Source organism: Leptonychotes weddellii, chromosome 12 (assembly GCF_054177405.1).
Source record: "Leptonychotes weddellii isolate Sample4059 chromosome 12, ASM5417740v2, whole genome shotgun sequence".
NCBI classification, from domain to species: domain Eukaryota; kingdom Metazoa; phylum Chordata; class Mammalia; order Carnivora; family Phocidae; genus Leptonychotes; species Leptonychotes weddellii.
In genome coordinates, this window is record NC_138380.1 from 29,528,545 (window position 1) to 29,546,459 (window position 17,915).

The 17,915-nt window shown below is 36.4% G+C and overlaps 1 protein-coding gene across 8 annotated transcripts in view; it reads right to left on the reverse strand.

Moving 5' to 3' along the window:
- The window catches only part of ST7 (suppression of tumorigenicity 7), a 232,255-nt gene that overhangs the window by 80,867 nt on the left and 133,473 nt on the right, over positions 1 to 17,915 (reverse strand). For 6 of the 8 annotated variants that reach the window (XM_081800210.1, XM_081800208.1, XM_081800214.1 and 3 more), the window contains exons 4-9: positions 10,920 to 10,974; positions 10,166 to 10,281; positions 8,414 to 8,489; positions 6,102 to 6,170; positions 4,026 to 4,180; positions 1,765 to 1,862 (exon numbers count right to left, since the gene is read on the reverse strand). In XM_081800210.1, coding sequence (XP_081656336.1) covers positions 1,765 to 1,862; positions 4,026 to 4,180; positions 6,102 to 6,170; positions 8,414 to 8,489; positions 10,166 to 10,281; positions 10,920 to 10,974 — 569 coding nt within the window. The remainder of the gene's footprint in view (positions 1 to 1,764; positions 1,863 to 4,025; positions 4,181 to 6,101; positions 6,171 to 8,413; positions 8,490 to 10,165; positions 10,282 to 10,919; positions 10,975 to 17,915) is intronic. The other 2 variants (XM_081800211.1, XM_081800209.1) reach the window with 1 other exon arrangement.

A 17,915-nucleotide genomic window follows, 5' to 3' on the forward strand; every position in this document is an offset into this window, starting at 1 on the left:
AATTTGCTCCTCCATGCATGCCTGTCCCAGGCTAACTAAGGTTAAGAAGAAGCGATAAATTTAAAACACCTTGTTAAAGGCTGAATGCGGCTGGGCCAGTTTAAGATAAATACCCCCAGGGCGCCTGGGTGGCTCAGATGGTTAAGCGTCTGCCTTCGGCTCAGGTCATGATCCCGGGGTCCTGGGATCGAGTCCCGCGTCGGGCTCCCTGCTGAGCAGGGAGCCTGCTTCTCCCTCTGCCTTTCTCTCTCTCTCTCTCTCATGAATAAATAAATAAATAAATCTTTAAAAAAAAAAAAGATAAATACCCCCATCCTTCATAAAATTCTCAGCTCCTTTAGAGACAAAGGGACTGACTGGTAGAGTTTCTTCACTAGATCAAAAGATGGAATTTCCGCAACTTAAAAAGCTTTGAGAGCAAGTTCATGTCTCTACAGAACTCTCCTTTTATAAAAATTAGCACTTATACTGTAAAACAAGCATTCTTTCAATTCTTCCCTCAACCAGAAGAATTTACTCCTGGGACATCCCCTTTGCAGTAGCTTTGCCCATTGAGCATCTATCACCTGTAGTCAAACAGAATTACCTTGGAATCCCCCTCCTCTCATTCCTCTCGTCAGGTCTGGGGGCTATCCTGCTGCTTAATGGAGGAGCCTAACCCAGGCGCGGATCTCACTCGGACCTCCCCATTATGCTGCAACTTACAGAAATAACTAGGGGTGGGGCTGAAGTGCAGCCGCAACACCCCCCCATGCCAGCGTAACTGGGGATTTGTATGAATAACTGCCCTTCCAAAGATAAACCAACAAAAGGCTCACTAGGTTTACACAGTCCTGTTCTCAAACCCAAAAGCTGAGAATTGGGCAAGACACCACTCTTATCTTGACCCTTGGTTCTTTCATTTTTATAAGGGGTGGTTACCTGTTGTCTCCTGACTTCAGGAAGACAGCAGAGGCCTGAAATATTGGCAAAAGTCTTTTGAAATTGTTTTTAAAAAGAAAATGGTTTATAAATACAATTTCTACTGGTGTCAGTTTCTTTATGAAAAAGTATTTCTTATTTTAAAAAATGTGGAAGTAAAAGTTCCTCTACTGGTTTCCCTAAAACTACTGTTTTGATTACTGAATAATCATCTCTCTTGGTTCTCTTTCCTTTTAAAACTCTTACCTATTTCCTCTCTTCTTGTGTTGACTACTACTAATAAAATATCCTGATTCAAGAATCTAGGAAAATGCTTGAAATGACTTCAAACAGATTAGATCATACTATTATTACATTTGAGAGTAGCAATTAGACCCAGTTTATTCAAATCTTCCTAACACCAATACGCACAAAAAAAGTCAGCTAAAATGGCTGATCTCATTCTTGGCTTCTGGCTACAGCTCCAGAGGTTTAATAATAAGGTCATGTATTGGAATTTCCTTAATATGCCAGCCGCTCTATGGACAGCTTTCCATGTATTAGCTCATTTAATCTTCACAACAATCCTAAGCAGTAATTGCTTTTGTTATTAATATTGTTAAAGTTCTTGTTATCTATTCCCATTTTATAGATGAGGAAGCAGGCCCAGAGCCGTTGAGTCACTTGCCCAAGATCACTCATCCAGCACACTGGGAGCTAGAGCTGAAGCCCAGACTGGCCGGCTCCAGCACCCATGGGACCACCGCACCATCACCGGCGCTCTCTGCTATGGCCATGCAGTTGGCTCCTCCTTCTCGACGTCAGGTACATTGCTCCTGTTCCCAAACACAAATTCAAACTCACATCTCTCATCATTTTCACTGCTTCCCTGGTCCTCCCGAGTCTTCTGGCACACATTGCTAGCCTTCTTTTGATGTAGACCAAGACATTAGTATCTCGTCCTGAAGAAGGAAATATAAAATACCAAAATTTAAAAATACAAAAGCTTTCAGCTGAGCAGCAAGAAAAAAATACAGAGGCCCATTTGCCATGCCCTTAAAGGAAAACCTCAGAGAGAACAGAGCGCTCCTTTGGCTTTTTCTTACTGCCAGGCGCACTGACAACTTTGCTAATAGTAAAATGCATACAGTGTAGTCAAAATACTTAGATTTCCAAAGGTCAAATCATGTGACTGATTACCTAATCCATGCTTTTGAGTTAGAATGTTGAGTTATTTGATAAATAAAATCATCTGCCACAAAGTGCTGGGAAAATGAACATACCCACATTGAATGTGGTTTACAAGCAAGAATTCCATATTCTTCAAGTCTGCATGCTTTTGGTAGAGATGCAAAGAGGTGAATCTCAGGTTGCATCCTGATGAACTATTTTTTTTCCTTCTTGACATTAAGTCTGGAGAAGCCTCATCTTGAACTTCTGTTTTATATTATTCTTTCCCTAAAACTAGTGACATCATAATCATCTCCAGGTCCCCAAAGCAGTCTATTTTAGATGGCAATATAACACATTCCAGATATGACAATAGAGTACGCAACAAAATGAAAACTACCCTAGTGTTAGAGAAAGCACTGACAAGCTAACTAGTTATAATAATAGTCACTAAAACGGCTCTTAAAAAGTACATTAACAACTTCTCATCTTAATCTTTTATTTAATTATATGTCATTTTGGATATGTTTCTAGACCAGTGAGAACATGCATGCATTTAATCCTCAATAAAATTACCATGTTTTAGAAAAATATGACACACCTGTTATAGATTAAGTACATGTATAATATGCAGCTATTAAAAGATGTTAAGACCAAAGTCCTAACATTTCAAGTTTTAAACAATGAGAACAAGATGTGTGCTGAAAATCTGCCAAGTGCCTACAAATTATTTTAAAGATGTGATTATATTTTTTGGATAGATTTAGGCAACAGGTTGAAAGGATTTAATTTACAGAAGAAAAGAAATAAAGAAAATTTCTTAAGTTATATTATAGGTAATGTAATTTTATGTGTTATTTCTCATTTAGTTCACCAAATAGACCTTACTATACAAATGCCTTCAAAATTCATTGTTATAATTTTTTTAAAAAGCAATAGATATGCAATTCAAGACTTGATTAACATACATACTGCAGAATGCAAATAAAAACTCATGTATTATTGTGTTGTGTGGACATACTCATGTATACACACAAAGATCAAAGATCTTGCTGTACCTTAGTTATAAGGACTAATGCACTCATTCTCTGCACCAAATCCAAGTTTAACACTAAAATTTAATTTTATAATCTCAATATGAAGGAGATGCAATCCTACTCTCCAAGATGCAGGAGGGGAAAATGAGGTGAGAAATTCCACTTTAAGGAAACAACCTAAAGTCTGAATGGACGATGAAAGGATTATTAAATTTCTACTTAAACAACCAAAAAACTGACAAGTCAGCAGCTCCAGGAATTCCAGAAACAATTTTTTTGTCTTGTTTTTATACCATTCCCCCAAAATATCACTGACCCTCTGTTTAGTGTACTAAAGTGAAAGGCCTCATTTTAAAGAGTTATCTTAAATAAAAGCAGCCACTATTTTTAATATAAAAAAGATAAATAATTACGAACTCATGGCTTTTTATCTCTGGAAGCCAATACCAATGAGCTAAATACTGAGATAATCACCAATAACTGTGATATTCTTAGTTGTCCTATTTCAACCCATGCTGTAGAAGACTTGTAAGAGAAAACCTCTGATTACATTAACATAAATTTAAGTCCTGTTTCCCAAATAGGCCTTAGGTTATGGGGCAGAGAAACAACTAATAAACGGAAATATATAAGAATTCTGAGGAGAAAAAAAGGTTACCATTAAAGGTTATTACCATTTATTTCTAGAGTTAAGGATCTAAAGATTAGGAAAGAATCTGAAAATGAATGTGAACAGTAATGAAGCTATAGTTAATTATATACTGTACTCTTATGGGAAGGGAAAAAAATAATAGAAAGGCAAAAACTAGTCTTTATTTTCATCTCTGAGAATCATATTTTGAACTGGCCTGAACATTTGTTCTGATTAATCATGCTACAGTTCTGACCCCCAACACGTCAGCCTAGAGAAAACCTTACTATGTTGGGCTTCATACTGGGATCCATGATGCTGTAGCTGCTGAGAACGCCGGTAACAGCCGTCTCCAGCCTTCAGGGCCTGCTTGAACAGCTTTTCTGCTTCCGCAATTGTTGTTGCTTCCTCTTCAGCCAAGAGAATATAAGCAGTCGCACACCTGTCCATTCAGATAATAGCCACCATCAATTACAAATCCAAGGACATTGTCACAGCTGGAGGAGTGCATGCAGAAGGGCAAGGAGTTATGCCGAAACATGCAGAGTGGCCAACTGGTTCATGCACCCCTGGTTTGTAGTTGTTGACACAAAATAATGACACAAAAGAAATGCCTATATTTTAGCTTGAAAGGTAGGATGTGTAGTGTTAGGAACATGGGGCTCACAAATGGACTCTGCCCCTTATTAGTGTGTCACTTTGGGCAAGTTATTACTCTGCCTCCCTGATGGAGCACATCATGAAATCGATTTGTTCACAGTGTTGTTGCGAAGGTTAAGTAAGGTGATGCATGAGAAGTGCTCAGTACAGTAGCCGGCATGGGGTACATACTCAGTCAGTGTTAACCGACAACGGCAATGACAAGAGCTGTTGGGAAAGATCTCCTTCCAGCTCTCCAAGTTAGAGATCCTACAGACAAGTTTCCTTCTAGTCACTAAACACGGATTCTCTGGAATCTAAGGATTTCTTCAGAATCAGAAGTTCATTAAATCGGATCAATTACTCATTAAGAAAAACAGCGCTTTGACATTTCATTACAGTCAGCACTGATTTTCTGGGTCAGAGAAGAACACTAGAAGAACCTACAGGTAGTGTTATTTCTGAAGAGCTCAAAATCTGATTCAGACTCAGCAGCGAACAAGAGTTCAATCTCACACCTTTAACAGTAATAGCTACCACCACCTGTTGCTCAGTATATAGTAAGCACTGTACCAGGCACTTAACATATATCGTCTCATTTAATCCTTTCAACAACCTCTAAGCTAGGAAGCTGGAAAGGATAAGCAGTTAACTAACAAACAAGGGGAACCCTTGGAAATTTCAACCTTCCCCATCATACCAGAACAACCCGACTGCCAAAGAAAGGGAATGTGATAGGAAACAGTGAGGCCGGAGTCGACCATACAGGTCCCAATCTGCATAGATCCCTCTGCTTTCCTTCTTCCCCACTGCCTCTCTTGTGGTCATTGCCCTACTTGTCAGAACCTCCATCAGACCACAAGAGAGAAAATAAACAGAAAGTGAAACCAAATGTTACTTTTACCATTCATAAACTGCAACAGCCCAGCTAGGAAAATGAGGCTGAACTTATAGCCAATGGGAGGTTTGGGGTGACTAGTTAATCTTAGCCTTGAAGAGGAGTCTTGTCAATTCTTTGGTCAGTCCCTCTAATTTCATGCAGGACTGATCAATGGGGCTTTAAACACAATGTGGGGCAGTAGGGGGAAAAAATGCCCAGAAAAGTGCTGTAAAACCAATTAACTATGGAGGGCAGCAGATATAGGACTTAGAAAGAACAATAATGATGCTGAAACTGCCCAGCGATTCACTAGAGAAAATAACTGGGACAGGCATCAGGAAGCGCTACTTAAGGCTTCAGATGCTGACATATAAATATGGGTCAAGGGTAATGAAGTGAAAACTGAGATTATAATACTGAGTGGTGGATATAGTATCAGAGGAATTAGTTATAAGATTATAGTTGCTGGGCTGGGAATTCAAGACAGGTGGGGGCAAGTTACGTGCTTTCTTTCTTTATATTTCAAATAGTATTCTTAGGAGGAGAGGCAGAGTAGCACTACTAGCCAAGAAAACATGTATCTATGTGGAAAGTCATGAGTCTGGGGTAGAAACATGCTAAGAGCTTGTGAGTGAAGGAGAAAGAGCAATAGAAGTGCTAATGGTTGGGGAGTACAGAACGACGGCTCAGCTCGATGGAAGATATAGATGATGCATCCTTGTCACAACACAATACACAGACAGAAGCAAGAAAGTATGGTGATGGGGGTGTCAACCATCCAGATATCTGCTAGAAGAAGTCTCATTTGGTTAGAAGTAGGGCACCCAACAGGTTCTTGACTTACTTTGGTAACAATTTTATCTCCCAGATGGTAGAGGAAGCAATTAGGGGAACTTCAACTCTGGACCTAATTCTGACCAAGAAGAAAAAAATAGTTGGTGAAATGAAAATTGATAGGAACATTCAGAGAGAGTTACTATGTCATTTTGGATTCAGGATAATCAGAGAGGGTAATGTGGACTTCAAAAACTTCAAAGAAAAGAGGTATGATTCAATGGCATGAGACTCTGAAGGAAAAAAATGGTTTAAGAGGGTCGGGCAGCTTCCAAATGTCCAACTATGACCATAGTCACAAATGAGCCTCTCAGGAAGAAAAGAGCAGTGACAAGTAACCAATATGGCTGCACAGAGATCTCTCACAAGGTCAGATTCTTAAAGGACATGTAAAAAAAGATGGAAAGAGGGCATGTAATGAAGGACTACAAGAGAGTGGAATGAGCTAATAAGAATAATGTCAGGAGAGCTAAAATTCCGAATTAGCTTAAGCTTACAAAGCAAAATAAAGACACAACAAAATGCTAAAGACAACCATCTATTCCCTGTTTTTAAATTACTTTTAAAGCCCTATTACCACCCCCATTTCTCTATAACCATCGCAAAAATAAATAAGCAAAAAAGACAAACAACACAACAACCACATGAAAACAAGACAAGTTTGTAGTTAGTAGCAGCAGATAATAAAGAGAAAGCAAAACTCTGTAACTCCTATTTTTTTCCTGGTTTCTCTATCAAGGAGCATGATTGTCGGTCTGAAAAAGGGAGAAGAAATTAAACTCTAACATGGGTAAAAAGATGTAAGATAGCAAATAACTGAACTATTCTAAATGAATTACTGTACTGGGATGGGCAAATCCCAGGAAGCCAACAGACCCCATAGGAAGGGAAGTGCTCTTTGTGGATAGTTAAGGAATCACAAAGAATGGACAGGTGCTAGAAGATGAGATGACAAATGCAGTAAAAATGTTCAAAAAGGGAAGAAGGCAGACTTCCCAAACTACAGAACAATGACTTGTAAAGATATTCTAATGGATTATTAAAGGGATGGTCTCCAAGCACTTTTAAAAGAAAGTAGTGAACACTAGAAGCTAGCTTTAATTCACTAAGAATAAATAAATCAGGTTGTGCTAGCTTAATTTACCTTAAAGAATTTACTACACAATAAAGATCCATAGCTACAACTGGCATTCTTAAGATCAAAATGCAGAAATATGAGCTGAGTCACAGTGTAACTTGGGTGGCTTAGTAATTGGTTGAACAACACCAAAGGATGATGAGTCATGAAGACATGAACCTGGAGGATAGTCTGTATATGTCATGTCACAGAGTTCTGTCCCTGATCCTGACATTTTTATCAGAAACATGGATGACACACAGAAGGCAGGCATATCAAATTTGTAGATGACAAGAAACTAGAAAATAAATATGTTGTATGACAGAATCAGAAACCAAATAGATCAACAGGTTACAATGGCAGGATTTCCAACTCTCAAGTAAATCTTTTTTCCTAAGACCTCTGATGAAGATTCTGTAACCTTCTTCAAAAAAATCATAAAATAGTTTAACAATGACCACTTGGCAGGGAGAGTGTCGAGGTGATTCAAACACCAGATGGGTGGTTGAGCTAAATGACCTTTAAGGCCTCTGCCAACCCTGAGATTTTATGACTCCAATTTTAAGAATCTTTCCCATTTTCTGAGATCTCCAGAAGATATTTCCCAGCCTTCCTTGGTAACCCACAGCATGTTTGACAACACTAACGACAGCATTGCGTCTTATCTTTGTCTTGATCTTGAAATACTTTTAAAGTGCAATTTTTTTCACCTTATGTTTTTGTTCTCTTTTCCCCACTAGCAGAAGCTCTACCTAAAAAATGTGATGGCACAGATGAGCATTCTTTTTTTTTTTTATTCTTATGTTAATCCCCATACATTACATCATTAGTTCTAGACAGATGAGCATTCTACATCTGAAAAAAATCTTCCTGTCAATGTTTTAGATACATAAAGAACTGTATTTATTTTATGCCCTTACAATATCCCACAGGTAGTCCTTAAAGGGCTTGGAGGCCTTGGAATAGCCCTTGGAAGCTATTTAATTTAGGGTCATAGCAAAACCACCGAATTGCTCTCTAAGATGACTAAAACCACCATCACATGGATGTCCTTCACAAAAAAATTTTTTGACAAATTAATAACTCCCAAAACAATCCTCAAGTTCAAATGCATAATTTAACTTAAGTATTCTATTAGTGGCAACTGAATACATTCATCAAAGGATGAGATTTCCTTTTTAAAAGCAGGATTTCCCCCCACTTACTCGTTTATCTCTAAGGCTTCATGAGCTGCAGAAATTCTAGCTTGGGGGTTTCTTTCTCTCCAGGCTTTCTGCATTACTATTTTAGAAAAAGAGAAAAAAGCAAGTCCATCAATATACATAATTTGGAAGACTCAACACGGGACAATAGTTAAATTAATAGCTTTCAGCTTGAATACAAGACAGTATTTCACTTACCAAAAAAGTCAGCCCAAATCTCCAAAGTCACACAAATATTCTAATTTGCTATTCCACTGTCCTTCAGTAGATGATATAAAACCTTTCTTGAGCTCATAAAATTACAGATCTAAATCTTATAGATGTGGTCTATAATTTTAGAGACTTAATCTTGATCAAGATTTCTTTTTTTTTTTACTGAAGTATTAGTTGACATACAATGTTACAGGAGTTTCAAGTGTATAACATGGTGATTCTCCAAGTCTACATGTTATGCTATGTTCACCATACTAAGGTTTCTTAAGAAAGGATAAGACATTCTAAAAGAGATTTAATATTTCTTTTGCTCATTAGTGTCATTTGTTGTTAAGAAACATATATTATTTTACCCCTTTTGAGATGAGATTACTACTAATCTCTTCCTTCTACTTAGACACAACATAATTTCTATTGATCATTTTCTCGAACTCTACAGGCTCTGGGTATTAGGACATTTTAAAACCATTTGAAGAATTAGGAGTTGGATCAGAAAAAAAAAAGTGCTTTAGTCTTTTACTTAACATGTCTATCTGTTCCCAAAGTTTGCTGCAAACACAGTTTTTATATACCAGAGCAGTTTTTATATATATTGTAGAAAGCTCAATGCCTGGAATATTTATGTTCCACCATGGCAAGGAGTACCTTTTAAAAAAGAGCAACCATCTCCATATTTGTTTTATAAATACGTATATTCTAAGTTTCTTAGGTGCATGTACATATTCCCCTTTTTAAAGATTTTTTTCACCTATTTAAGTTTGGTAATATAAACAATATCAGTGGAATTATTTGGACCTCAAACAATGTGAAATGCATGCCAAACAAAGCCTTTACTAGGATGGAGAACAAATATGGATTCTAATAGCTAAAGCCATGCCCCCATTCAGTGATAGTGAACCTGTAAATAGGCATACAAATCACTACAACATATTCATTTATCATTTGGATTCACTGAATCCCAATTTCTAATTATAATATCATCAAAGAGACATGACCCTTCATCCTACCTCAACCAAGGATTTAATTAGCCTTATATAAAATTTATATTTCCTTAAAATATGTAAATCCAATGTCAGTATATTTTTTTAAAGGGTGTTTTAAGTTATAACAAGAAGACTTGTTTCTACATTGATACTTCATTGTGATAAATCCTCTACTTAAGTATCAGAATTCTGGGTTCCACTAGTCAATCTTCAATTTAATATTTTATATATTGGGGTTTTTGTAGAGCAGATATTCTAAAAGTGGTAACCTTAAGTACTTAAACCAAAAAGCCATTCCACTCAGCAACTATCTAAAAGATTGTCCAGGGGCGCCTGGGTGGCTCAGTCATTAAGCGTCTGCCTTTGGCCCAGGTCATGATCCCAGGGTCCTGGGATCGAGCCCTGCATCGGGCTCCCTGCTCGGCCGGAGGCCTGCTTCTCCCTCTCCTACTCCCCCTGCTTGTGTTCCCTCTCTTGCTGTGTTTCTCTCTCTGTCAAATAAATAAATAAACTCTTTAAAAAATAAAAATAAAAATAAATAATAAAAGATTGTCCATACTTGCATCTGCAGGACGCAGGTGGTCTGAGTCACAAGTAAAGAATGTCTGGTGGTCTTGGGCAGAGAGATTCATGTCATAGTAAGTCAAAGGCTCTCGTCCTGTCACCCAAGTATACCTGGTAAAGGGGAAATAGATGGTCAGACACTTTGAGAGAAGAAAGCAAGACCTACAAAATATTAAGCTGCATAGGAGTTGAACTAGAAAAACATTAACTGGAATATTAAAACAGCTTTGCCAATGAATGAAAAAAAATTTTTTAATCATCCTGTTCTCCCTTTAGGAAGTATATCAGCAGGAAAGAAGTAAACATTTTCCTCTATATTTTTGTCTAAAAATTTTACTAGCACTAGCTAATGAAAACTTTCCCTAATTATATCATGGACATTTTCCAAAAGCCATGAAAATTCTGATATGCCTAATTACTCTGCAAAATTAAATGCCAACATAACTCCTGTGACATCTTCATAACCATGTTCTAGGTAAACTTCAAAATATTTTGACTGTATAATGCATAATGAAATGAATAACTGCAATAGAAAATTTCTAAAAACTACACATCTTTATATGTTATCCCAATTCCAATCCCAAAAATATTTATAAAACAGAAAAATCAAAACATTTGAGGATTGTATCAAAAAATAGAAGCACTACCCAGACTGTTACAATGACCCCTAAATGAACCAGCAAAAGCATTTGCTGCTGTCTACTCTCTGAACTAGACCCATTTGTTTCCCAACCTGTCAAAACGCTTACCGATTATATTCAGCACCCCTAAATAAATTTAGTGGATTTCGCCATACTTTGCATTCTGCAACAAAGAGAAATATGAAAATGTTACACATAGTCCAGAGACATTACAAGCTAATTAATTCAGCAAACCACCCTTCCTGGCCATTTGATAAGATAATTTTATTCTCTATCCTCTACATGGGAAGCAATATGGAAAAACTCTGAGTGGCTAAATCAGGAAACATAGCTCAGGCACCAGGACTTTGGAAAGTTTCTCCTACTAATCTTTCTGGGCTTAAGCTTCCTCATTTGCTAAATTAAGGTATAAGCTAAAATCAGCTAATTCATAACTTCAATAGTCATCAAGAGGTCTAAACAAATTCTATGAATTTACTTCTAAAATTACAGGTAGAAGGTATAGGAAGAAGTAAAACTACTTTCTATTACTCTAAAATATATCTTAAAATAACTCCTAAATAAGCCTAACTTAAGCTCTAGAGTATAATATGCAAGTGCCCTAGATTTTTATTTAGGATCTTTGTTAATACTGATCTTGTGATAATTCACCAGATTGCTTTTTACATTGCCATAAAGTAGTAATTAGAAAATTAATAAAGGTATTTTAGGGAGAAATGCTATGAAAATATAAGCATTAACACTATTTGCTTATATAGATACATGTATTAACCATTATACTAATATTACAATTCTAGCATGTATAATAGATGTATAATAGATTATTGTAGATGTATAATGTATATGTATAATAGATTATACATCTTTCTTATACAAAGACTGCAGAAATTTAGAACCACAGGACTTAGAAAAGTCAATCATTAATTTTTAAGACTGTCTTATAAGTGTGTGACTAATAAGCTATAATTCTTTTTAAACAGCCTATGATTAAGACTTTCTACTGATTCAGAATACATTTCTTTGAATGAATAATGTTTTATTAGAAAATAAAATCAGTTAACAGTACTTAAAATATCTGTGTGTGTGTAGTCCACCAAAAAACACACCCAAAGACATATATATACAAAAGTGAACAATTATTGCAGAAATCAAAAGAACATTAAAGGCCATGAGTGATTCATTAAGATTCTCAGTCCTATTATATGCAACATCCATCCTTCCACCCATCCACCCATCCATCCATCCAACCATCCATCCATCCAATGAGCACTCAGCACTCAATGGGGAAAACAAAGAAGCAAAGCACTATTACAATACAGCATGAAAATGAAGAACAGAAAACACTGTAGAAACACTGTGTGTAATCTCAATACATTCTTGTTAAAATAGTGAATGAAGGGTATACATATAACAGGAAGACATGTTTTCATTTAAAGAAGGTAAATTTATCTTTAAATTAGGACTGGAGCCCGCCTAAAATTTGCTCAATGTTTATAAATAATGGCACTAAATTTTCTGACACTTAGCTTAACTCGACATTTAGGAAATGATCTTTGCTCAGTTCAGCATCTTTGAATTTTGTTCCTGAGAAACTGAAATTCAATGGCTGTCACTTCATATGGTACTAAATAGAAAATTATGCTTTTCTTAAATAATTACTCTTTTTCCAGATGTAAAGGCCCTTAGAGGGGTCACTAATGAACTCGATCAGAGCTCAGGGCTTGAATCACACCAGTGAGCCAAACAACCATCATTCCCACCATCTCCTCAGAGGATGTCTTTTAAGATCCAAAGTGCTCTTCTTAAAGCGTTATGGATATTGCAAGGTTAGAATTTAGCATATAACAAACATGCACACGTATTTATGTACAAAGGATGCTCGTGGTGGCATTATTTGCAAGAAAATGGAAGCATTTGGGGAGATGCCTCTGCCCCACTGAATTTCATCTGAAATATTAGTAAAAAGGTTATGGCAAATAATTTGTCTCCAGTGAATACATTATTCTATTTGCCTCGAAGGACAAGCACTGTTCAAATATCAAATGACAAACTATAAAGCAAAACGCCTTCAACTAAAATTTCAACTCTATTATATGTTGGATACAAATGAAATTATTTCTAAATAAAAATGACTGCAAGACAGATGGTGTATATACCTAAAATATTTTTGAGCAGTATCTAAAGATGCGATATTCATTTAGGAAGTGCCACAATATAGCCAGCAGGGGGTGCCGCAAACATTTTGAAATGTTTTTACAGCTTGTAACAGAAAACTGAACTTTTAAAAAAGTCACAGCTAATATTAGTGTCATACATGTGGTCTGTACTCAGTTTCTTTAACTATCCCTGAAACTTAGAAATGAGGGTCTAAATAACTTTAACAGATGTAAAATATTCTGAATGAGAAAAAATATGTGACACAAAACTATATAAGAAATGTCTTCATTAGCTATATCCTTCAAACTGGTGCAAAACCAGAATAATTTTTTTAAAGAAATAAGCAACTAGAGGTCGAATATGAACACATCAAAGTTTTACCTCAAATTAGGTCACAGCTATGTTAAATTTCTTCTTTGCTACTTTGTTTCATAATCTTACCACTACTACAAAAACTCGGTCTGGAATTACTCTAGAGTACATAACCCATAAATATCAGACTGCCTGATGGTTTCGTGATATGGACAGAGGTTGTAAATGCCAAATGTATTAGAATGTGAAGATTTAAGTCAAGAAGTTCAACTCAGATACCCAGAGGGTAAAAGTTTTTCCACATGAGGTCCAGTTTCTTACTTTATTCATGTCTTTGAGAAATAAATTCTTTAAATCAGAATTAAAATTTTACTTCCAAAAGGAAATTTGCATTCTCCATTAATATCAACAATTTCAGTGCCCTTTAGAAGACCTAAGAGTTGACAGGGACTCCATCAAGGGCTTGCTGACATTAATAGTCCAATTAAAAATATGCCCCAATAAAATAAACATACTGTCTATGGTTCCCTCTGTAGCAGCCCACAGAAGAGTCTCTATCTACAAATCCTGACAGACATATTCAGACCTCAGCATGCATGCAAGAATGTAGTTCAAGAGGAAGAGAAGCACTAAATATTGGAATAGTACTTGTTTAGTTCCCCAAGTCTGCAGAACAGATTTCCCCCTTTGTGATAACAGGATGATTTTAAGTTTTTATGTGGGAGACAAAGAAAATAAAAAAAATAAATAATAATGCTTACTGCCACCAAGGACTTCTAAAATCAAGCACCAATCTTGTCTTCAGCCTCCCCTCTCACCATTCCCTACTAAAACTTGCCATCCCAGTGACAGTTATATCATGCCTTTTGTACTCAGTCACTCCTCTAGAATCCCCACCCCACCGCTCACAGGACTGTGTGGTTTAAACATATATAGAATGGCATTTTGCATTAGTCCCGAGGCTGGGCCCTGGGTAATAAAATTAAATTAAATTTTAAAAATTAAATTAAAAAAAAAGAGGAGCTTACAGCCTTGGTAGAAAAATAGAAAGGGCATCCAGCTGAAGAAGCTCTATAGAAGGAATAACACACTGACAGAACCACAGACTTTCCCTTTGTCACAGCCCTCAAAGAAAATGAGAACTTAATTCTCAGAAAAACCAAGAGGCTCCGAAGTCACAGAGCTTTTATTTACATGGAAGAAAATATTATTCTCTACATCCAATTCATTTAACTCTGAGAACCTTTTGTCCCAAAAATTAAAAAAAAAAAAAAAAAAAAAGATAAAATCGTCACTTCCAGGGCCTTCAAATATATAAATTATTAATTCACAGCCTAGGAAGATTTGTTTTACTAAAAAGTTACCACCTCTTCCCAGAATCTAAAATCTAATAATGATGGTAATGTTATTACAAATAGCAGCAATAGCAATCTTTGTCCTAACTAACAGCCCGATTTTCGTGGATCCTTTCTAGAAGAGGTTTTAAAGCTCAAGTCATCTATATTCCTTACATACACTAGTAAGGGGCCTATAGTAGGCCCTTTCTACAGAAGAGTAAAGCATAGAAAAGCTATGTAATTTCCCCATGGTTCATAGTAAATGAGATTAAGGGCTGGTGTCCAGACTAACCAACAACCACCCGCTATATGCAACAGACCCATTACCCTGCAACATCATATCTCAAAAATCCTATGACTTCATCAATTAAATTTTCCACTAGAAAAACAGTTTCAAAAACTCCTCTGGGGAAATGTTAGGCACTTTTAAACAATACTTTTAAACATTTGGGTTCCAAAGTACAACAGAAAAGGGCCCTAGATAAAGTTTCATCAGATGTATTATGACAATCAAGATTAACCCCAAGCCAGTCAATGTCTGACACATGATTCTGCCATATATTTATTAGCTTTGATATCTCAGAAATGAATACCCAATTCTCTATTTCATACAAGTTATTCTTAATCATTAAGAGTAACAATATCGGGGCACCTGGGTGGCTCAGTCGTTAAGCGTCTGCCTTCGGCTCAGGTCAAGATCCCAGGGTCCTGGGATTGAGCCCCGCATCAGGCTCCCTGCTCCGTGGGAAGCCTGCTTCTCCCTCTCCCACTCCCCCTGCTTGTGTTCCCTCTCTCGCTGTCTCTCTCTCTCTGTCAAATAAATAAAATCTTTAAAAAAAAAAAAAAGTAACAATATCCATTCTCTTAAGTAATTAGGCTTTAGTTGTTTTCATAACCTTTGAAATAATTATTTTGGAAGTTTAATAAGTAGTAGTAAAGGCACAAAGTAACATGTAGGTAGCTTTCAACTCAACAAATATGTTATTCTCTCAAATTCTACAGAATGAGAATAGGTATAAAAAATGATGAGTTTCAAGACCATTTTTATTGATCTGCTCTATTCAAGACAGTGTACTACTCTCTTCAAGTATTGCTAAGATGGTTAAATCTTTATTGTATCTCTCATACATTTCCCATTATTTCTGACCTAAGTCAATCAACTCAACCAAATAATGTGGAAATTGTGAAATAAGTTTATTAAATAAAGGTTCACCAGGGACTAAAACTGTTTTAGGCATTTTCACCATTCAACTGGAGATCAAATCTATACTAGAACATAAATTTTAGTAGCAAAAGATTTTAAAAGATGTAATAAGCATTGGCTAAGAGAATCACTTCAACACATATAGATGTGGCAAGGACAACTGAGTTCCCCTAATTGAGATGATTAAAGAGCAACCCCAAAGGTCCTGTACATGTAGCAATTTGCAATTTTGCCAAGGAATATCCTTGAAATGCAAGCACTGAAAGGACTGGGCATAAAAGTGAGTCACTGAGCTGATGAGTAAATCTCATTGAACCCACAGCCATATCTCCATGGGGCTGGTCTCCATCATATTCATAGAGAAGTCAGTTCATCTGGAGGACACTGCCTGATGATGGTTGTCCTCTGACTTGCTATTTCTGAATGACCTCATTTATTCCTCAAAGTACTCTGTGAAGTAGATACTGTTGTTACTACCATGTATGCAAATTAAGATACGAAGGAAGGTTAAGTGACTCACCCAAGGTCACACACTGTAAGTGATGGAGCCAAGATTAGGGCAACATCTATCTGACCCCAGAGCCTGAGCTCTCAACCATCAGCAATCCTACCACTGAGCTGTTTCTAAGTAAGTTTGGCTAATGTCACTTCTGAAATAACGTCATGTATGGTAGTACAGGTTTTTAATGAAATTATTTACTTCACCAGTTTAGTAATTACATTAGTATTGAGTTTATAGACCTCACAGAGGATCTAGACTAAATTTTTTAGTTGGGGCTTGAGACTTTGGACTCCAAAGCAAGACCACCTAGGTTGTTACCATCCATATGACCTTGGACTGACCTTGGGCAGATGACTTAACTTGCCTGTACCTCTGTTTCATCAACCATATAACAGAGATAATAACAGTACCTGCTTCTTATATATATACACATACATACTATGTACATATATAAGATATATATTAAGATTCAATGAGACTAAAATGAAATGATTTGAGACAGGAAGAGAAGCAACTATAACCAGAGTTTTTCTAAAGATCCAGTTCTATGCAAGAGGATACTAAGGTATCTAAGAGAATTTAAACTTGACTTTGACAAGGATACTTCTCATGTGCCGAAGCACCCTGCACTTTTCCAAATATCTTGAAGATGAATGCTGCCAACCTTTGTCTTTATGACACCTTACTCAAGAACAGGACAAATTATCAAACAGATGTTCCCATGAACCCAAATTCAAAATATTACTGGTCCCTGAGAATTCCCTCCCTTCAGACAGGGAGAAGTTGGCCACATTTTAAATCCCTATACATCATCAGCTCATAAGTTGAGTTGAATTAAGAAATGGCAGTGAGAACATGGTGACATAGCAAATACATCAGCAGGGTTTATGACGAAAAATGGTGGGTTAGCTCCCCAAGAAAGCAAAAAGATGAAATGTTCATAAATGTTAACCTAAGCCAAACAACCTAAAATTTGGCTAGCTTAAGAAGCTTTTATAGTTAGCTACATTTCTTCTCTGATCCACAGATAAACATTACTACAGATTTTAAAAGAGTCTGCACTCAGGCCAATTTGTACAGAAACAAAAGTTAAAGAAGGTATGAACAGCCCACCCATAACAATCACAATCCTCCCACTCCCCATTCCCCTACCCCAAATCATTCTTAAGTAGGCCAGGTCTTTCAGCTCTTAACCAAAAGAAATGATTCCTTAAGAAAAGAGCTACACTATGAGTTTTCATATAGATCAACGTTTATAACTGGTATTTTCAGGGGTTTTTGAAACTTTTTCAATGATTTTTCTCAAATAAGCAATTAAACTGCCTTTGCCAATATCTGTGGGACTTTGTTAGCCATGTTGTATTTCATGTAAGATTCACCAAAGAGCTGTCTGTCATTCTCCAAGAAAATCAAAAGATTCATCCTTTTGTTATTAAGGCAACAGCCATTTTAATATTATTAAGGGAATAGGAATTGTTAAACAAATTCCTCTATTTTAAGAAATGTATTATTAATTACCCTCAGCTTTAGACTTTCTTTTTTACTTAGTTGAAACCAGACTATTTAATAGAAAGTGATTGAGTAGAGATAAA